The sequence below is a fragment of the Lampetra planeri genome, chromosome 20, assembly GCF_965212315.1.
Source record: "Lampetra planeri chromosome 20, kcLamPlan1.2.h2, whole genome shotgun sequence".
Lineage (NCBI taxonomy): Eukaryota > Metazoa > Chordata > Hyperoartia > Petromyzontiformes > Petromyzontidae > Lampetra > Lampetra planeri.
This window is the reverse complement of record NC_136126.1, coordinates 1745731-1768655: the sequence shown is the minus strand read 5'-3', so window position 1 is coordinate 1768655 and position 22925 is coordinate 1745731. Positions and strand designations below refer to the sequence as shown.

General features: G+C 50.3%; 1 protein-coding gene across 1 annotated transcript in view; it reads left to right on the top strand.

Moving 5' to 3' along the window:
- The window catches only part of LOC144724258 (netrin-G1-like), a 67811-nt gene extending 48912 nt beyond the window's left edge, over nucleotides 1-18899 (top strand). Inside the window, exons 6-7 of the mRNA XM_078603235.1 lie at nucleotides 8933-9067; nucleotides 18616-18899. Of these exons, the coding sequence (XP_078459361.1) occupies nucleotides 8933-9067; nucleotides 18616-18899 (419 nt within the window). The remainder of the gene's footprint in view (nucleotides 1-8932; nucleotides 9068-18615) is intronic.
- The last annotated feature ends 4026 nt before the right edge of the window (nucleotides 18900-22925 follow it).

Genomic DNA, 22925 nt, shown 5'->3' with positions numbered 1-22925 from the left:
AAGATTCGTTCATGAAGCCATCCATATATATATAGACACAGACACAATTTCAACCGAGAAGATGGGTACAAACTGAGCAATCATTGGAACGGCGTTATCAATCAGTTTAAGTCATAACTGGCTGTGATGTTCCCAGCCTACCACCTTCCGATGTTAGTTGCTTTTTTCGGCTCTCTGATTTTCTACATTAACAGATTAAATTTCTCACTTACACAGCTACCTAACGCACCATCCTCGAGGCTGCTGCTTCACGATCTGCCATTAACATGCTCATCTCTCACATTAACATGCTAATCTCTCACATTTACATCGCCACCTTGGCACGCACGCCGTGGAGGATGCTCTGCGATCTTGCATTGACATGCAAATTTTTTGCCTGGCAGCCCTTTGATTGGTGGAAAGTCCACCACCACCGCCGCGGTCGCTGCCCACCACTTGCATCGGCATTGGCTGCTGACATTTGGGCAACGGCAATTTCAAACCTTTATAAGCAGTTGTCTTTAGAAGCTAACCCCCCTTTTCCTGATGACGACCGCTTGTGTTGCGATCGAAACGTCGTAGTTTTTTGTTATTCTTTTGAACCTATCTACGTGACTTTACCGAAAGACCCAAAGAATATGAATAGGAGGAAGCGCACTTTAGAGCTCCCTCGAAGTACGTGGGCCCTTCCGTCAGCAGTGGCGTGAGCGGGACATTGCAGTGGCCGCGCCTTAACCTTCGCCGTGAGCATCGCCTGACCAGCAGCCACGGAGCCACTGAGCCACGGAGCTCTCTGCCCCCCAAGCACATTGCGCGCATACTGAGCGCGAGAAGCGCAGCCGCTGCCGCCGCCGTCACAGTATTTTAACGTGGCAATTTTCAACTCTGTTTGCTCGCAATGATGCGATTAAGGCGGCTCCCCTGAAAGCTGGGGCGCGGGGGTGGGGGGAGGGGCACTTCGCTAAGAAGCCAACAGCGGGGCCCATTACGTCTCCCAGTACCCCGGAAGAAGCGTCGGGTTTTTAGTCATTAGGCAGTTTGTTTTGTTGTTGTTGCTGCAGCTGCTGTTGTTGTTGTTGTCAGCCAGTAACTTTCCACAGCTTGGCAAAGGCCCCCCACCCATCTTCCCCCATTCTTTTCCTCCGTTTCAATTGGAACAAAAAGAGCCGCGCGAACGACACCACGCGCGGAGTGGACGCGTGGCGGCGTGCCCGTGACGCCCGTTAGGCGCCATCGAGATACACTTGGTGGGAAGTAAAACGAAAGTGTCAGAAGTCAAATAGTTTAACACGTAGGCTTTCGCGACCAATATTGTTCATAATCAACGATTTTTGGGTTTAGATCGCGTTATTTATAAATGTGTCGTAACCCTCCACCACCCGACACGGCCAATCAGTAAAAAAGTGTCACGTTGACAAAAGACAAATAGTTCACTGCTTTAGCCCACCGGTGTGTTGAAGCGTGAAACCACAACATTTACAATTTGAGTACGACGTTTCGCTGGTAATTGCATCCAGCATCATCGGGCAATTCGCCAGAATGGTGAGGCTCTGCTGTGTCTCCCGTTCTTATATAGAGCAGCAGCAGGGTGACGTCATCATTAACTCATTAACTCATCAGGTGCAAAGATTTGAGGGGGGGGGTTATTGTAATTATATACTTGATTAGTAATAAGGCTATTGTTACGATGCGAGTTGTAGATTAGTAATCATTTGGAATGTGTTCTATTGTGATTATGCTACATTAATAATCAGTTAGTGCTTGTTTCCCTTATAAGGAATTGTAATGCATCTTATTTAATAATACGCTTCCAGGCCGCACTAAGCCTGTAGCTGTCTGAGCGATTAAAGTTATTTCTGTTTTTCTCAATCTCAATGGATTCTCTAATTAGTCTTTGCCAGTAGTAACTAGTTTTACACAACACTTCAACGTTGTCAAAATCAATTGAGTGTCCCTGTTGGCAAGCATGTTCTGCCACTGCCGACAGTTGTGTTTGCGATAGTTTAATATTTCTCTGGTGTTCTTTTAGTCTTCACTAACGTTACGCCCTGTCTGTCCAATATAGCATCTGCCACATACACAATTAATCCGATATACACCTTCTGTTGATAATTTAGGTAATTCGGCTGATAATGTGTTTAATCTAACAAATGCTAACCAAATTAACAAATTTTCTAGACTTTACAATAAACAAATCCCTATTAAAAACGAACAATGTAAAAACAAAACCGTAATGAACTTGACTAACACTGATTTAACCACTGACATGATTTCTGTCCTTTCTAAAGGCCTTAACTTTGCCGTTACCCCACGCACAATTCCAGTGGATGAGATAATTGCTGAGGTAGAATCAGCAGTAAGACTCCTTCCACATAATGAGGCAGAGATGACTAGACACGAGGTTGCCAAAATAATTGAGAATAGTAAAGTACCGAAAGTAAATATTAGCTCGAACGAGGCAAAAGCCTTAAGAGAGCTTCGTCTAAATTAAGATATTCAAATCCTAGCAGCTGATAAGGGCCGCACTACTGTAGTGATGTCACGAGCCGATTATGATAATAAAATTAAAGATTTATTAGAGGAAAGTACCTACATTAAAATTAAACGAGATCCAACTAATACTCTGGAACGTAAGACTACTGCAATCATTGCAAATTCATTAATCCCAAAAAATGAGCAATTCCTAATTAAGCCAAGGGCTTCAAAACCACCTAGACTGTATGGGCTACCAAAGATCCATAAAATCGGCATCCCTTTACGACCCATAGTCAGTACAATTGGCTCTGCCACATATAAATTAGCAAAATATGTAACTAAACAAATACAGCCCTACATCGGTAGGACATCATCATTCATAAGAAATTCAGAACATCTAGTGAATATGATCAAAGATATTAAACTTAACCCTAATGATATTTTGGTGAGTTTTGATGTGATTTCGCTATTCACTAAGGTTCCAGTGAGCGAGTCGCTTAAATTACTTGATACACTGGTAAAGAATACAGATTTACCAAAAGATATTCCGAAACTCGCTGACCATTGTTTAAATAACTAAATAATTCTTATGGAGAGGTGAATTCTTTAAACAAAGGGAGGGAGCAGCAATGGGCTCTCCTTTATCTCCTGCTATAGCAAATTTGTACATGGAAAACTTTGAAACCAGAGCACTTGCCTCGAGCACATTAAAACCATCCTTTTGGTTTAGATATGTGGATGACACTTTGGTTGTCTGGCCACATGGTAAAGATACACTTAACGATTTTCTAAATCATCTCAATGCACAAAACCCGGCCATTCAGTGCACCATGGAAATGGAGGTGAATAACACACTCCCGTTCCTGGATATTTTACTTGGGCATGGCCTAAATGGTAAAATAACACACAGCGTTTATAGAAAGCAAACGCACACTGATGCCTATCTAAATGCAAAATCGCATCATCACCCAGCTCAGAAATCCTCTCTTATCAAGACGCTCATACATCGGGCTAAAACAGTGTCAGATGATGAAAGTCTAGTGAGAGAGATTAAACATGTTAAAGAAGCACTAAGACAGAATGGCTACAATAATGCTCAAATTAACAGAGCACTAAATGCCAAATCACGATCGCAAAGCAACACTGCTGAAAGCGATCAGATTATTAAAACAATAAAAATACCATTTATCTCAGGAGTAACTGACAAATTAGCCCGTGTTTTGCAAAAGCAAAACATTACAGTAAGATTTGGTACAGTACACAGAATTCAACAACTAGTAATGTGCACTAAAGACGAATTACCTAAATTATCAACAGAAGGTGTATATCGGATTAATTGTGTATGTGGCAGATGCTATATTGGACAGACAGGGCGTAACGTTAGTGTAAGACTAAAAGAACACCAGAGAAATATTAAACTATCGCAAACACAACTGTCGGCAGTGGCAGAACATGCTTGCCAACAGGGACACTCAATTGATTTTGACAACGTTGAAGTGTTGTGTAAAACTAGTTACTACTGGCAAAGACTAATTAGAGAATCCATTGAGATTGAGAGAAACAGAAATAACTTTAATCGCTCAGACAGCTACAGGCTTAGTGCGGCCTGGAAGCGTATTATTAAATAAGATGCATTACAATTCCTTATAAGGGAAACAAGCACTAACTGATTATTAATGTAGCATAATCACAATAGAACACATTCCAAATGATTACTAATCTACAACTCGCATCGTAACAATAGCCTTATTACTAATCAAGTATATAATTACAATAACCCCCCCCTCAAATCTTTGCACCTGATGAGTTAATGAGTTAATGATGACGTCACCCTGCTGCTGCTCTATATAAGAACGGGAGACACAGCAGAGCCTCACCATTCTGGCGAATTGCCCGATGATGCTGGATGCAATTACCAGCGAAACGTCGTACTCAAATTGTAAATGTTGTGGTTTCACGCTTCAACACACCGGTGGGCTAAAGCAGTGAACTATTTGTCTTTTGTCAACGTGACACTTTTTTACTGATTGGCCATGTCGGGTGGTGGAGGGTTACGACACATTTATAAATAACGCGATCTAAACCCAAAAATTGTTGATTATGAGAAGTCAAATATTTGGTTCTTCGATCGAATCGTGACCATGAATCACGACAATTGATCGAACCATTGGGTGGGTGGCTGGGTGGAATTGTTATGTGCCTGACTGCTCTGAGTTCGACATGGCTGCTACGCGCCTTGGATGAGGGGGCGGGCGGGATGGTGGGGTCAAACAACGTAAGCGAATTCTGTTCCAACCCTAAGTCAAGGGAACATTCCTCAGTTTCAAGGTTCAAGTTGAACTTGTTGAACAAGGCGAACATTCAAAAGTCTCGTTTACAAAGAGTGATCGGGCTCACCCGGAATGGGCAGAGAACAAAAAACAATAGATAATATATATATCACGCGATGACGAATTGAAAATATGGCAGAACACAATTCCGGGCACCTGGTAAGGATGCCCCCTCGGTAGACTCCCCCTGGAACTCTACGGGGCAGCAGCAACTTGGCACTGGGGGAAGACCTCGGGGCCGGCCCAGGACACGCTGCTGCTGGTGGTGGGACGATGTCGCTCGGTGGGCCTGGGAACGCCTGGGAATTCCCCAGGGAGAGCTTGGGTCTGTGTATAGTGGTCGCGTAGTGTATGGTGTGCATTAGTGTCGTGAATATAGTAGTGTATAGTAATGTAGTGTATAGTGTAGTGTAAGAGTATATGGTAATGTAGTGCTGGAGTCTGTCGCCGGGGAAAGGGAGGTCTGGACCACCTTTCTCAACATGCTGTCGCCGCGACCCTCACCAGGACAAAAAATTAACGAAACCAACAATTTCCCCGCAGTGCAAATCGGCTCGGGCAGATCACCTCCAAATTGAACGTGGCACAAATGAGAACAACTCGGCTGCGGACAACATTCACGTAAACAAACAGTATTGTGACTATTCTATGGTTCTTTCGCTAACCGCTACACTACGTCTACGTGACTTTACCAAAATAACCATAGAATATGAATTCCTGCAGTCACGAACGTTTTAAGTCAGTGTTGAGACGATATGTAATTCGACTTTTTTTGATATTAGGAATCCTCTGGAGCTATGCACTTCTACATTTAGATTGAACACTCATTTCTTTAGAACTGCTTTTTGCGTTTAGTTTGTTGTTCTGCCCCCGCACCTCTAATTATCGTGGTTGGCTACGTACGGTGCGAAGGAAGTTTAACATGCATACAAAGACAAAGATCCCCCGTGTAGCCCTACAGACTGTAGGGGCAAGTGCTGTTAGCGAGCACCTATAAAGGCTGGCACGAGGGGGTGGGTGGCCAACAACACGCTCGGCCGCCTTTGTCTCCCTAGTGTGGATGTTTATACATAGCACCAGGTACTCATTTGAGGCTGAGTCGACCTAGGGGAGGCCCAAGATCGGTTCAGATAATCGTTACTAGTCTTGGCCGTGAGCGGGAATCGAACCCGGGTCGCCAGGTTCGTAGCGCAGCGTAGCGCTCACCACTACACCACCGCTCCTCCCCCAAACATACATACACACAGACACACACAGGGATAGAATGTATCGTCAGTTGCTGCGGTCCAGTCGTAACCTCTGAACTCCGTCGTCCGCGTCTCACTGCCGCCTCTTCCCCTTCTCTCTCCGCCTTCACTCCGCAGTTTGTTTCACGTCCCCCACCCCCTGCCCCTCCTCGTCAGCTGCTCTCACGACGCTGCCCCCCAGTCTCGCTCGATTTGCATTTTCGAGCTTTAACGGCAGCGTCGGTGTTGCCACATTGGCGCGCTCTCCAATGCTTTTTTGTCATCAGAATTATTATTTGTTGTTCTTGTCTGTGTGTTTTGGGGAGAGGAATTAATTTAGGTGTTGTTATAAACCGAGGCGAGCCCCTTGAAGGATTTCTCCGACATTTAATTTCACCGCACCGTGAATGCACCCATCAAAGCGCACGAGTTCTTTGTTAAATTAGGAGCAATTCGAGACGTTAAGTATGTTGCCAGACTAAACTTTAAACTGTTATTGTATTTGACCAGGTAAGGTCCACTGAGCTATGTATCTATTTTTCAGAAGCGACCTGGCGACAAATGATAGCTCAACGAAGTGGCTTATCACGTGGATATTTATAGCAGCCAAAGACTCTAAACGCGTGATGTTGATTCAACACGTGGTGGGAAAAACCGGAGGAACCCGGAGAAAAATATACGCAAACTCCAAATATACAGCAGGTGTCGGGGTCGGGATCGAACCCACGACCTCCTGTATACCAGGCCAGGTAGTTAACATCTCCTAGCCACCGTGAACCTGCCAGTCCACCACCACTACCGTCTCACAGACTCCATCCGATCTACACCTACTAGGTCTCAGTTCGTGTATGTGTAGGGGAGTGGTGGTGCAGAGGGTAGAGTGCTGTCACTATGAACCCGGCATCCCGAGTTCGATTCCCGCTCACGGCCAACACCAACGCACGATTATCTGAACCAGTCTCCGGGCCTCCCCCTAGGTCGACTCAGCCTAAAATAGGCGACGTTTTGGGCAGCAGCCCTGCTTCATAAAACGTGTTATTGATGAATGTGTTGAGCTTTTTGCATGTCGTTTGTGCTTGTGCACCACTGCCAATTCAGCAGCAGCAGCAGCAGCATCACTGGATAATGCGCTTGATTCTGCAGTAGGATAAGTATGTTGCTAACTAGCGATGAGTTTCAAAGTTTGGAATTTTTACTTTTTGAGGACGATTTTCAGTCTTTGGTCACCTTCTGCAATAATGCAACGCGTCTTCGTGCTGACAAAAGTGAGGTCACCACAGGCCACAAGGATATCACCCTCGTCAGTGAAAGCACGGCAGTGATGGAATGTGTGATGTCATTTCCTGTGACGTCATACTTTCGGATCCGATAAAATAAAAACGTTTGGGATTGCCTGAAAGATTATCGCAAGGGCAGTTTTTTTCAAATTAATAAAGAAAAATGATCCCTTTTGCTAACCTCTTCGTAAGGAGTTTAAGTGTTATCCCCCCTTACCACATACGCGGGTTTTCTCCAGGAACTCTGGATTCCATCCCAGATGCGAAATTGTACTCGAAAGAGGAACTGGCCAATCACGTCCAGTATCGATCAATGAATCAATATGTTTTAATGGTTCTGACGGGGTGTGATGTTCACTGTATAAATAAATAATGTCTACGTTTTAGATGTAAAATGTTTGCAGAAGTGCCATTAAGTGTTTGCTCAGTAAGGATCAATCACCACCCTCGGCCCTCTTACAAATTGAGATGTTCCATCTCAAGACATTTTACAGGTCAAATATTACAATTCATATACATATATATGTATCAATTAATTACCTGAAGGGCTCCGTGGGCTTTTCTTGCGCTTGCACCGCTGGCTCTCCGATTTGCGTCGTCCGGTCGTCGCCGCTCGTCGTTCGGCACGGTGTCCGATGTTTCGCTTCAGACGCCGGGGGGGGGGGAGCTTCTCCAGGAACCGCCTAACGTCAGGCACCGGCCCGGACCCACGCGTGGGGCGACCCAAACCGTCGTCGGGAGAGCTCTTTCCCTCTCTTTCGAACATTTTCTCGATTCTCAGCAAGGCCCTCTCCCGTCTGAGCAGGGATTACTCTTTCGACGATCGTTCGTCCCGAGTGCGAAAGCTCTCCGGATGGCTGCAATAAGCGAAACGTTCCCCTTGGGTCTGTATCGACTTAGGGCAGGGAAACAATTCGCTTAAGTTGCTTTACCTTCCCCCCATCCCAGGAGTGTAGCAGCTGATGTCGAGCTAAGAGCAGTGAGTCATGTAACAATCCCACCGAGCGACTCAGCCACCTACCCACCCACGCATCTATGCACCAACCCACCCACCCAATGGTTCGATCAATTGTCACGATTCAGTCACGATTCGATCGAAGAATGTACTATTTTACTTCCGACATTTTCGTTTTATTTTCAACCGAACTGTATCTCGATTGCACCTGACGGGCGTCACGTACACGCCGCCACGCGTCCGCTGCACGCGTGGTAGTGTTCGAGTCGGCTGTTTTTTTTCGAGTCGACACGCAGTCGGCTTTCGAAGCCAACGTCGCGGATTTTACAACAATGAATGGCTTTTAGACCCGGGGGGGGGGGGTGAGGGGGGTGGGAGGGGCGCGTAAGGATTTGGCCAGGTACATTGCACGTCCTAAGACACCTCGCCCACCAACCAAACCTAGCCAAAGAACAAACGGAACACGTGTGTGCATCCGTGTGCGTGCGTGCGCCGCCCCCCCCCCCATTACTGTTTCAGCTCATTCATTCATTGATCACGCAGAGTCACCGAAGGACCGTTGCGCCAAATCTGTGACCTCTTCGGACAGCATTCACACGAACCGCTCTTGCTGCCATGCCACTGCTCGCTCGCCGGTGAGAAGTTGGAGGCGATCGGACGCTAACCGCCCCGTGTCTCGCGCCTTTGCAGCGTGCGAGTGCAACCCGTTCGGCTCGGCGGGCGATCGCTGCAACGGCACGGGGCAGTGCGAGTGCAAGGAAGGCGCGAGCGGACTCAAGTGCGGCGAGTGTCTGGCCGGCTACTACTGGAACCGCGGCTGCCAGCGTGAGTCTCTGCCCCATCGCACCGCACCGCACCGGCAGACGAACGCACCGCGCGCACCACCACCAACGCCGGGGGGAGCGGGGGTCCCGTGGCGAGGCCCTGGGCCGACGCCGCGCATCTCTCAGCGGTGTCGAGGAAGGGGGCATAACGCGCGCATTCTGTGTGCCGGAGCTGCCGCCGTGGGGATAAGACACTGGGAAGTTTGATTTAGTAAGCAAAGGGGTGAGAATCGCCACCTCAAAAGTGATTTCCTGCTAAAATCAACCCCGCGGTTCAAATTATGTATGGGGAGGGGAGGGGGGCAGGTTGATTCGGCCCATCATCCCCCCGGGGTCGATAAAATTAGTACCACATTGTGGTATTGTCCGTAAACAGGAGGTGCCAACCAGTGCCTCGATGCTCATTTGACGCAGGGAATCATTTTGGCTTTTTTTGTTTAACACGAAACACTGCGGCAAGTTGAGTGTCCCTCTGATGCAGACCCTCCCCTTGGAGAGGAAACGGGCAAACCAGTGTGAGGAGTCCCCCCACGGTGGCTCTGAGCCAGAGGGACTTGGCAGCCGAGCCATCGCCCGCCTCTCCACCCAGCGCGGCGCAACACTCGAGAGGAGACGGCCAATGCTCTCACCCTGTCGCTCTCCCCCGGCCACCGCTCTCACAACCTGCTCGCGATGCCAGCCGCTCGCGTTTCCCCGAATGCTTCCCCCCTCTCTCCTCGAATTACCTTCGAGAATTGACGCCCGTCACGTTTGATCTCCTACACTTTTATTGTTGTTGAATACGCGCGCGTTTTTTTTTACTTGACGTAAAGGATGCCGTCCACCTCCACCGCCACCATTGCCTCTCTCCCACGCACCCCACCCCCAAACTCGCCTGTCGCCGCTCGCTCGCCTAGCGCGTAGATTTCCATTGACGGAATCGTCGGTCCGCGAAAGTTGCTCGGTCATCGGCGGGGCTCCTCCTCTGCGTCTGGCGCTGAAGGTTACATAGTGGGGCCCTGCGGTGGCGAGATGTTAACTACCTCGTCTGGTATGCAGGAGGTCGTGGCTTCAATCCCTACCCAGACGACGCTTGTTTATTTGGAGTTTGCATGCTCTCTCTCCCCGTGGTCACGTGGATTTTTCTCTGGGTCCTCCGGTTTTTCCCCTCCACGTTTAGAGTAATTGGCTGCTATAAATGTCCACGTGATAAGCCACTTCATTGAGCTGTAATTTGTGGCCAAGGTCGCTTCTGAAAAAGAGCCACGTAGCTCAGCGGGCCTTACCTGTTGAAATTAAAAATAATAGTTTGGTTTTAGTTTTTACATCGAACCCAGATTTTTTCGATTTAAAGCTTTCGTGACTGCATGGATTCATATTCTTGGTTCTTTCGGTAAAGTCATGTCTTCACCTGAGGACGGCTGCTTGTGTTGTGGCTGAAAAGTCGTGATAATTTTATCTTATTATGTTTTATTTTTATTATTTATTATTTTCCTTCTACATGACTTTACCGAAAAACCAAGAATATCGAACCCAGACTCTGCAGAGCGAACGGATGACCGGGGTGGCGGTGTGGGAAAGAGTCCGTGGCCAGAGATTTTTTTGCCGTGAGATTCGCAAGCTACCATCCCGTGGCCCGATGCTGCCCACAGCCAGCGGCGCGCCTGCAATCCAAAGAGGTCGCCGGTTCAAGTTGATCCCCCGCAGCACGAGGCGTGCACCGCAGTCGAAATAGGAGCTTGCAGACGGCACATGCGCCAACGGTCTAAAAGGTTGAATCGGCAGGTGTGGGGAGTTGGTGGCAGGGTTGGGAGGAGCGGGGAGAGAGAGGGGGGATGGCTCTTTACCGGTTGTATATACCGTATAGTACAGCATGAAAGGGACACACGTAAAAAAACACTGCTTGAAAATGGGAGGCCTAAAAGTTTTGGCAACAGAACTTAGCAAGAAATATTCAGCAGCCCAGGGGACGATAACATCTCGGCTGGCGAATGGAAAGGCGATGGTCCCCTGGGATTTTCGGCTGGGCGATGCGTGTGTCTGGGTGTTTCATTTGTGGTGTCAGAAGTCGGGGAGGATGTGGGGGGGGGTGAGGACGGTGGGAGTGAAAGTTCCAGATGGAGTATCCCCGATGCTCGGACTGGAGTAGGAGCCGGGACCGAATGCGACAATTCCCGAGCTGCACGCAACCAGAATTAGATTTTATAAAAAGCTAATCGCAACTTTTGGCATTTCTCACTGTTGCCCTCCAATCGTGCCGCGGGATGATGCGTCTGCTGGGATCTCGTGCAGACCAGCGCATCGCCGCATGTTGGAGAACTGTCCGCGCAAGGAGATGTCAGAGAGCTGCTTCTGAGCTCCCTTGTAGTGACTTCTTATCCACACTTTGGGCGCTGCACTACTGGCTTCACCTGCTATTATTCTTCTTACGATCACCATCATTGTCATCAGCCATCCGAAATCAACGACTGGACGAAGGCCTCTCCAAGCTGTCGCCATCTGTATCACACACGTTTGCACTGGGCACGTGACAATTTCACCTGTTTGGCTACGTCAGGTGGTGGGTGGGTCTACGAGACAGATAACTACGCCGGCCCAGCCCAAGGACCCTGAATTCATTATAATCGTGGCTCCAACAAAACGCGCACGTCCGGTTAAAACTAAACCAAGCTACTTTTTTATTTCACCAGGTAAGGCCCGCTAAGCTATGTCGCTCTTTTTCAGAAGCAACCTGGCCACAAATGACAGCTCAACGAAGTGTATTATCGCGTGAAAATTTATAGCAGCCAGATACTCTCAATGCACGTTTCTAAACGTGGAGGGAAAAAAACGGAGGACCCGAAGAAAAATCCACGCGACCACGGCGAGAGAGACTCCAAATATACAGCAGCAGGCGTCAGGGTCGGAATCGAACCCACGACCTCTTGCATACCAGGCGAGGGAGTTAACATCTCACCAACGCGGCGAGGTGTTCACGTGACGACACGTCGGGTTCCAAAGCAGAGCAGATGAAGAAGAAGCGGCTAGGTTGCAGATCCGACACGAGTTGCCTGCGGACCAGCGTTCGCGATGTTTGGCACGCCAGGAGTAGTTTGGAGAACGGCTGTCGCCGGCCAGTGCTGAGCAACCCCCCTCCCCCTCAGGCTCCCCCCCTCCCGGGCACGTGTTTTGTGCTAATTGATGAGAGGGCGTCGAATGGTCAGCAGGAGGTGCCCCCCCCCCCTCGCAGAGTCTGACACCTTCGTTCTCCGAGTCGCAACGTTGATGCGGGCACGTGCTTTCGAGGGCCATTTTTATGTCCTCGCAACTAATATGGCGACGCATCGCTATCGCGATCCCGCACTTAGTCATCCCACTGACACCATCGCAGTTTTCAACTTACAGTGGGATTTAAGGGACATCTGAAGAAGGAATGCGTTTCCCATATAGGTGGTCTGCATTGTTTTTTTTACAGAAAAATGTTGAATACAACACTTGAATGCGTGCCGTGGTGTAAACGGATAGCGACCAGTTGAAACGATGGGGCCGAGTTTCTTAAATCCTTCCAACCGTAGCAATGGGTACCTCACTGTTGATGGGCAGGTGGCGTGCGGTGGGGTAAAGTGTGGGTACTCCCACGTATTCTGAGATGTTTAGCCGACGTGGAAGAGTGGGCCAAAATAGCCTCTGGAAGGGGCTTTCTAGAGCTCCCATGAGTAGAGGCACTTAAGGTTTCTGTGGCAGACCACTCTCACAAAAGACAAAGATCCCCGGTATAGCCTTAGCAGACTGTTGAGGCAAGAGCTGTTAGCGAGCACTTATGAAGGTCGGAGCTGCACACGTGAGGGTCAGTGGCCAGCACCACCACATGCCACCTTTGTCTTCCCAGTGGCGATGTTTACATACCGCACCAGGTACTCATTTGAGGCTGGGTCGACCGAGGGAAGGCCCAGGACCAGTGCAGATAATTGTCACTGGTGTTGGCCGTGAGCGCGAATCGAACTTGGGTGGGTGGGTTCGTAGCGCAGCGCGCTAACCGCTAGACTCAAAGACAGACAGACACCAGCCCTGAGGATATCAGAGGTCAACGGGCAGTTCTGGTGGACTGTCCTGCACACAATCCACATGTGGCATCACCACTCTCACACTTATACCTGTGGGGCCCTGTGAAGGATGGCCCACGTGGGTTGGGGGGCGGGTATTCGTGAATATCACGCCACCGTTATAGACGTTCGCAACTTGCGCACTATACTTGTAATTATAATCGCATTTATAATAATAAAATAAGTAGTTTCGCATTACTAATTCATCGCGACTGAGTTACGCGCGCATTCAATAATTTACGCAGCCACACACAAAAAAACGCATCGTTTAATTTAATATTTACTCTGTTGCCCGCCCGCTCATAAAATGTCGGGGCCTTTATCACAAAATGCAAATGACCTGAGGCCACGAAGAAAGGTGGCTCTGGGAATCTCGCCTCCGCTCCTTTTGTCCGGACCGCGTCGCATCGTTTGGCAATTTTCTCGTCGACCGATAATCCCGGAACGGCGGTCAAGTAGCGACGACAGTTATAATTTGCATGACGATAAACGGATTTGGTTATTCCTCGCATTTTGTTTTTGTTGTCATTTGTTGCCAATCTCCGCCAAGGCAGAGGCCCCCCTTCTTCATTTTGCCCCCACGCTTGTGCTGCACAATGGGGCGGCGATGGCTCGATTTGGCTTAAAAGAGTTGTCATTGTTTGCAGGCAATGTGAACGGATGGATGAAAATATTCCTGCCGACAACTACACAGATGCACACGGTCAGCCTCGTAGATTACAGGCAGAGAGAGGCAAGTGCTCTTAGCGTGCACCTTTGAAGGCCAGCATGGCACATGCTGCTCAAATGAGCACCGAGGGATTGGGGATCATCTCCCGTTCATAACCCTGCAGAGCCAGTGGTGTAGATTCCACATGTATATGGCAGGGGCAAGTATTTACATCGGGTAATGACCTTGGCTTCAACGAAAAAGTGGTACTGAGTTTATCGACCCCGGAGGGATAGGATAATTGCCCGAGTCAACCCCCCCCCCCCCCCTTTCCTCCGCACCGCAACCTACACCTGCTTCGAAATTCTCAACCTTTCCGATTACGAGCCGTTCCCTGGCTCGCCCGCCCGCCCGCCCGGTCTCCCGCTGAGGCTCCCCGCAGGACCCCAAATATGGATTGGACCACGTCTCTTGTTTTGTTTACTCGGCGACAAAAGCGGTGGCCGCAGGACGAGGCCCCATCGGGTGTTTCTGCGAGAGCGTGCGAGTAGCGAGCAGCGCGAGTTCGCGGGGCGGGAGGGCGACAATTGCGTTGGGCAACTTCGCTCGGTGGGTTTCCGAGCACGGGCGGCGATGGCGCGAATTGTTGATCTCGCGGGCCACTCGGCTGACCTCCTGGGAGGCGTTCTGTGCGCGGTGCGAGGTGAGAAGGCGACGGGTGGCGCAAGGTGTACACTGGGCGTCTGTGAGAGAGAGCTTCGTAGCCCGTCGGATCACTCCAGGTTAAATACATATTCTGATTCTGATAAGGAGTTTAAAAAATACAATGCTACGGATTTTTAGGGGGGGTTTCTTTCGCACGCGTGCACAGTGCAACGCTGTTGTTCTCGGAAATGTTCAATTGGCAGTGCGGAAGTGGACGGGTAGTGCCGTGAGGGCAAAAATGCACCTGCGTGCTTGCAATTGAGTCTCTTTAATGATGTTTAGTTTTATATAGCCGCGTCGTTCGTAGCAAATTGCATCTCACAATCGCCGAGGAACCACCAACGAGCTCCCCAAGTGCTCGACATGTTACGATGTGTTCAGCCAATTAGCGAGTGTTTGTACAACCTCCTTGCGTCCGCAACCTTGTGGCCAACCCCCTTTTGATCAGTGTGGCTAGATTTCAATCGGGCTACTCCCGAATAGCAGCGTTAAATGTACGCTCAAGTTTCGTTTGTATTGGAGCATCTTCACAGGAGTTACTGTGCCCCCCCCCACCCCCTGACGTGATAGGCGAGATGGACAGACAGCCGGACAGATAGACAGACGGTCGGAGCAGGGTTAATGCGTTGGGCAAGCGCAGAGCATTTGACGTAATCGACGTCTCGCAAAGCCAGTTTCCATGCGCCGATGGACTCGTGTCGGCTTAGATTTCTTTCTTTCTATTTTACTGTGTAAGGCCCACTGAGATATTGAGCTGTAATTACCAGCGAAACGTCGGTCTCAAATTGTAAATGTTGTGGATTTACCCTCCAACACACCGGTGGGCTGAAGTCATTATCTAATTGGCACGTTTTGTTTCAAGTGACAACCTCTACTAATTGGCTGTGTCAGGTGGTGGCGGGTTCACGACACATTTACGCGATGTAACACGAAAAAAACTTCATTATGAATAATAAAACTAAACTATTTTTATTTTACCAGGTTAGGCCCACTGACCTTTTTCGGACGCAACTGGCTACAAATGATAGCTCAACGAAGTGGCTTATCACATGGAAATGTATAGCAGCCAAATAACTCTGAAAGCACGTCGATTTTAAATGTGGAGGGAAAAACCGGAGGGACCCGGAGAAAAATCCACGCGACCACGGGGAGAGAGAGAGAGAGACACGCAAACTCCAAATATACAGCAGTCATCAGGCTCGGGTTCGAACCCACGACCTCCTGCATACCGGGCGAGGTAGTTAACAGCTCGCCACAGCAGCACCCCGCCGCGGCTGTCTGGGTGACGAAGGGCGACCCCGGGCCCTTCCCGCCAGGGGCTCGCGGGGATGATGCATTTGTCTTGTAGAGCGTGGGCCGGAATCTATTAATTTATTTATTATTTTGAGGCCGCCAGATTTTCTTGCTCGCTCAGCCAGACTAAGTGTTTCTCTCTTCTTTTTTTAAAAGGGGGAAAAAAGTGTTTCGGCGAATTAATTCTTTTTTGCTCTCCTCTCCGAGATTAAAACAAAGATGACGCAAAGGACTTCCAACGTTGCGCATCGAAAATGTTACGCGGTATTTTCTCATTTAATTCCGCGCAGCGGGTGAACGCCGGAGATTGTTGAATAAGTTAGCGGTTTAAATATAAACATTTGGTGCACGCGGCCTCGCCGCAGCGGCTCCATGGCGGCGGTGTGGCCACGTGTGGGTAACCCCTCCCTCTGCCAGCACGTCTGGTTATAGCGTGGACGAGTAACCCGCCCCAGACGATTTGCACTGGGGGTAAGGGGTGGTAGGAGGGGGGGGGAATTTAATTTTCAGCCTTGCTTTAACGTTGATCGATGTTTGCGATATTTTCGACTGCTTTAGCTCAGGCGTCGGCAACCTGCGGCTCCGGAACCGCGTGCGGCTCTTTAAGGACTGCCCCGTGACGTTGTCCGCGTGCATTGCGGTTCTTGAAATATTGAGATTTTTTTTTTATACCGAATTCGAAAGAAAAAAATGTGCTTCTCTTTGTCATTGTGGTTTAGTGTTCGGTCTCGTCGCTGTTCACTTCATCGCCGCACTTTTATTTGTTTTTGTTTTCGTCAACTTGGTGACCCGGATCACCGTTGCAAATGAGACTCTACCCCGGGTCTCTTGAGTTCTCACCCGGTTAAATAACCACCCCCCCCCCCCCACTTGAATTAGAGTAGGCCAAGTACTGCTCTAGAGGGGGCTCTCCCGAGCTCCATTGAGTTGAGGCTCTTTCCGCCAGCATTGGCCTGAGCGAGAATGTGCAGGCATGCACCTTTACCTTTATAACCTTTACTCCTCTGTTTACATCAATTCAAGCTCTGGGGGAGGAGGAGGTGGTGGGGGGAATGTTTGCAAAACCTAACACCGCTAACTGCAAAGTCGACACGCAACATCGCGTGACATCATCACGATCTACAAGACTGAGGTCGTTACGTTGTGTGTGTGTGTTGTCACAACAGCCCCAAATTAACAAAAAATAAAATTACCACGAAATGTTACTCGAACAAGATACCATATCGGCCGTCCCCTGAGCGACGCCAATTACCCAGATCTCAGTGCAAACGAAAGCCACTACATTGCACCGGGCTAATGAAAACGCCGCTAACAACACGTAAATAATCGACACCTCCCTCAACAACAACAACAGCAACAAAATAAGACGGCGATATCGCCATCGGGAGCGGCTAGCGGAGTGCCACGCGGAGATCGGTGAGCACAGCGGGCGGTGACCCGAAGCCAGAGATGGTGACCTTGATGAGACCGTGAAGGTAGAAACGGCGACTGTAAACAACCGCGAGATCTAAGAGGGGGAGAGACGGCATGGGTACGAACACCTCGACCTTGGTCAGGGTGTTCGTGACCATCGCAGCGGTGGTTATGAGATGTGAACTGCCTTGCCTGGTACACAGGAGGTCGTGGGTTCGACCCCGACCCTGACGACGCCTTTATATTTGGAGTTTGTATGTTCTCCCCATTTGGCTGCGATACATTTCCACGCGATAAGCAACTTCGTTGAGCTCTCATATGTGGGCAGGTCGCTTCTGAGAAAGAGCTATATAGCTCAGTGGGCCTTACCTGGTAAAATAAAGCATAGTTCGTCGCAGTTTAGTAGCCTAAAACTCTCCACACATTCGTCAATGACATCGTGTGTGGCTGTAAAAGGGAAAGTATATAATAGTCGACGTTTCGGTCAAGGGCCCTTCTTCATGGCACGTAAAATAGAGTGGATAGAGGGGTCGAGCAGATAGGAGTTTGGGACTGTATTTGATACCGTGGGTCCCTAATTAGAATTACATTTCTAATTAAGGTTTTCTGATTAACAGTAAAATAAACAGTTACCTATTATTGAGTAACAGATACGTCATTCTATTATCGAAAACGTATTTCTAAATAAACGTTTTCGCATTCTAAGTAAAATTATAACATTTTGCTGGCACATTGCATTATGGGTAGAACTTCTGTCGATAGTTAATTGAATCCAAAATTAGCATGATCCACGTAGCTACACATTCATGGGCCGACCTACAGTCCATCATAACTACAAAGTTGCGGAAAATATACGGTGCTCCTGCTGCTTGCTGTATACTCGCTTGTGCAACATCGCAATGTCGCAGTATTTAAAGGTCAGATCAGCATCCGGTGGCGGCACAGGGGAAGTCATTCTGGGACGCGGCGGCAGCTTTCATCTCTGAGGCGACCCCTCGCGAGGAGGATCTCCTTTGTCTCCAACGACAACCATCCCGTGTAAATTATACATCACAATTAAATAGATATTATTATTATTAATGAGCGACCTGGCCGCGGGCACGCTCGCACGCGGCCAGGTCGGACCAGCTCCTTCTTCTGCTGGCACTGAGATCGCCTTCGGGGTTCACTCTGTTCGGCCAAATCGTTCCAAGGCAATAACCGGCACTTGAATACGCATGTGAATGTCCCTCCCTGCCTCGTCTCCCTCCCTCCCTCGTCTCCCTCCCCCGTCTCCCTCCCTCCCTCCCTATCTCGTCACCCTCCTTCCTTGTCTCCATCCTTCCCTCCCTCATCTCCCTCCCCCGTCACCCTCCTTCCTCGTCTCCTTCCCTCCCTCATCTCCCTCTCTCGTCTCCCTCCCTCCCCCGTCTCCCTCCCTCCCTCTAGAGAACGCGTGCGACGAGGAGCTGCTGCGCTGCCAGAACGGCGGCGAGTGCCGCGACCGGCAGCGCTGCGCGTGCGCGCCCGGCTACTCGGGCGCGCTCTGCGAGGAGCGCAGCAGCAGCTGCCGCGGCGGCGGCGGCACCGCCGGTTGCGGCTCGGGAACGACGCCGCGCCCGGACCCCCGCGGGCTCCTGCTGGCGCTGCTGCTGGCGGCGCCGCTGCTGCTGCTGGTGCAGTCGACGACCCCGGAGTTGCCGCGCTCCGCTGCTGCCCCTGCATCGGCCTGAGCGACCAGAGCCACGAGCCAGAGGGCCACCAGTGAGCGCCGCGCCCACCGTGAGGCTGGGATGCGGTCGCATCGGACGAGCGGGGTTCAGAGTCAAGCGGAGCCGCTGAGAAGTCGCCACTTTAGGGCTCCCCAAATAAGTGCCCCCTTTGCCCAGCGCGGGGGGTTGTACGTGACAATCTGCCCCCCCTTCCCCCCACCAAATCCAACCCCCCCACCCACCCACCCATGCCCCAAATATCCACCAGGGAATCGCGCTCGCAGAGTGTGGCCGGTTCATATCAGGGTCCTCGTAATGGATTTTCTGTGTTCTCCAGCCTACGACGCAACCAGCGAGCGAGCGAGCGAGAGGAAAAGAGTGAGAGATGTGACCTGGAGCAATGTGGATCGCAAGGACGGCTGCATCACGCGGGCGTTAGTTCGGCCGAGTGTTGCGCACGCAGATGTGACTCAAAGGAACGTGGGGTTGGGGGGGGGTTGCCCAGGGAAGAGGGTGTCCGGGTTTGAGTTTTTGTTGTTGTGTGCCCGGCGCTGGCTTCGGTCGGTGTTCGATCGAGGAGCCGGCTTGCGAATGGCTCCGAGACGGCGGTGGGTCACTCATCAAGGGGGTTGCGTGCGCGCGCGTCGCCTGTCACAACCGCGACAAAACTACGGCAAAAATCCCTCCCAACACCTCCAACTGTAGCCTTTAACGCACCGTTGGAGCAGGAGCAGGGCCCTGTTAGCGAGTAGCGCCGATTGAGGGCGGCGTACGGCACACGGCGGAGATGGGTGGCCAGCACCGCGTTTTTTGTTTTTTTCCCGAGAGACTGTTCGGGTACGCGGGAGGCCCAGGGCTGGGCCAGCTACTGCCAGGGATTGAACCTAGGTTGACGGGGTTTGGCGCAGTGCACCGACTGCCAGGGCCACACAAGGGCGGTGGATGGGGGGGGGGGGGGCAAGGGGGGTGGGGCAGTTTGCCCCAGGCCTCGATCCAAAGGGGACCCCAAAGGAGGTCTAATCTGACATTTTTCCTCGGGCCTCCAAAAACCTTTTGGCCGCCCTGTTAACCAATGCACCACCACTCCCGCGTGCACACAAACACGAATACATAGACAAAGATCTCCCTGGTAGCATTATAGACTGTTGGGGAAAGTGCTGTTAGCGAGAATCTACGAAGGCCGGAGTGGTGCGGCTAATACCACGCCCGGTCGCTCTTGTCCCCCAAGTGATGATGTTTACTCACCACACCCGGCACTCACCTAATGCCGAGTTAACCTCACACACTCACACGCACACACAAGAACAACAACCACCATTCGCCACTAAGTGACGGCGACGTCCCCACGGCGCTTGTGCCAGACTAGGTTCACTTTGAGGTCACGTGAAGCGTGAAAGGCTTGCTGGCAGGAGGTCACGGGACAGACCCATGTGCTCTGGGTTGACTAAGGTAACTGGCAGATACACCACTTGTGTTCCCCACTCTGCCACCCACCCACACACACATGTACGCACAAATGCACATGCAGGTAAATATCTCCAAAATAGCCTACAAAAGCTGTTAGGACAACCAATGTTGGCAACCTATGAAGGCCATGTACACATAGACATGCACACACAAAGACAAAGATCCCCCGTATATCCGTGACAGACTGTCGGGGCAAGTGCTCCTAGCGAGCACCTATGAAGGCCGGAACGGTGGGTGGCCAGCACCACGCTCGACCGCCTTTGTCTCCCCAGTGGCGATGTTTACACACCGCACCAGGTACTTATTTGAGGTTGAGTCGACCAAGGGGAGGCCCAGGACCGGTTCAGATAATCGTCACTGCTGTTGACCGTGAGCGGGAATCGAACTCGAGTCCGCCGGGTTCGTGGTGCAGTGCACTTAACCACGACAACACGGCACACACAAACATGCACACACGCACAGCAATTGCACAGCAGCAGGCTGCACGCTCTTGGCAATGCTGTAGCAATGCTGTGCAGATCAATCATGAAGCCAACATCTTCCTCCGCTTCCCTCCCCCTAACAACTCTTGGACTTTACCTTCTTTCTCCTTTTTTGTTTTGTAAAATAATACTAATTAAATATATTTTGTTACCCCCCCCCATCCCCTCCCTCCTCCCGCAGCTCCTTTCGATTCTAAATCTGCAAAATGCCAACGCCAAAAAGAACCCCTTGCTGCGGCAATGTAAAGCCATCGTTGGATCCCCGGTTACTTGGAGAAGCGAGCGATGCGTCCCGTGGGCAAAAGTCAAAGTCGAAGACGTTCGCTTTGTTGAAACCGCACGGAGAATGAGGGTGACGTCGTCGCCTTACAGGGGACCCATCCGGTGTTACCATCATCCGCGTTAGAACATCATCATCATCATCAGCAGCAGCAGCAGCAGCCGCAGCAGCAGCAGCAGGTCCATGCGCACATCACCTTCGTGGATGGAAAATGAAACCCAAACATATGGGCCGCGTAGTATACCCATTTAGACCAATAGAGATTCACAGCGAGAGGCAAGCCACAGTCGTGTGATTGTGGGCAATACGACCCGAACTATGGGACCGCATACGAAACCCATAGAGACGCATGGAGATATTGAGAGACCCACAGGGACACATAGAGACAGAGACTCGTTGAGATACATTAGAGGCAAGGCACAGTAGTTGCGATTGTGGCCCTACAACCCACACTACGGACCACACAGTTAACCCATCAACGGTGGAAGAAGAGGAACAGCGGACACGATGCGAGCCCTCTCTCTCTGCTGAAGCCCTCTCGTCATGGCCAGCAGCAGCAGCAGCAGCAACAGCAGACCTCCTCGGACATTGGGGATTCAGCTGTCGAGGCACTTTGCCTGCTGCCGTCTTGCGCTATGAATAGAAAAAAAAATGGGATTACATCGATCGGGAGCAGCTGACCGTCGTGGAATTCGAGCCGCAGGTAAAACGAACGTCCGCGCGCAGGATCGCGGCAGGCCGCACGGGCACCTGCCAATTTTTGGCAACTTCACTCGCAAGCACCCTCTCTGTATCGCCACTCGCAGCTGTAGCGCTGAGCCTACTAACTACCGCCAGCACGGTGCACGAAGGGGCGAGGTTCGGCCAGCGTCGTGCCCTGCCTGCCTGCCGCCGTGTTCTTCTCCCCAGTGCTGCTGTTTACACGCCCGCACCGGATACATCATTTGGGGTTGAGTCGTCTCGGTATAACGGAGGGTGGTAAGGGCGGTTATGATATCGCCCGACCACTGATGCTGGCCGTGGGACAGGAATCGAACTCGGCTTTGCTGGGTTCGTTGTGCAGTGTACCAACTACTGCGCCACCAACTCCCCGCGTACACGTGAAACATATACAACACACAAAGGATCCCCCGTATAGCCTTAACATACTTTTGGGGCAAGTGCTGTCAGCGAGCACCTATACAGCATACGCACACGCACACACACGAACATGAAATAGCAGCAATGTATTTTGAATTTATAAATAGCAATTTGAGTCCGTGTTAAGAGTGGGAAGCCGACTCCGATTTTACGTGTACTCATCTTAAATGTTAGTATGTTTTATTATTATTACATTTAATATCTTTTATCTCAGTTTTTTGCTTCACGTAGCGAGTTATTTTAATCTCGGCCGAGAAAAGACTTTCCATGGCCCGCGTGCTGTGACCCCGAGGCAACTAATGGATCTGCTTGCGTAGCGTCAAAAGTTTTTTTTTGTTACTGAATATTTTCAGGGCCACTGGAGTCAGCGGCAGGAAGCTCGTAGCCGCAGCCATGGCGAGAGAGGCATTCTGGATGTGGTGTGCAGGGTGCGGAAATGATTTCCAGGCTTGCTGAACTGGAACAGATTCAGCTCTGGCCTCAACGTTGTTTGTGATATGTTCGCAATTAAACACAATTCTGGTAAAATCGCCCGATGATGACGTTGGATGTAATTACCAGCGAAGCGTTGTTAATGTTGCTAATGTCGTGGATTTACTCTCCAACCCACCTTACTAATTGGCTGCGTCAAAAAAAAACCCTTTATTATGAATAGTAAAACTAAACTTGTATTTTTGA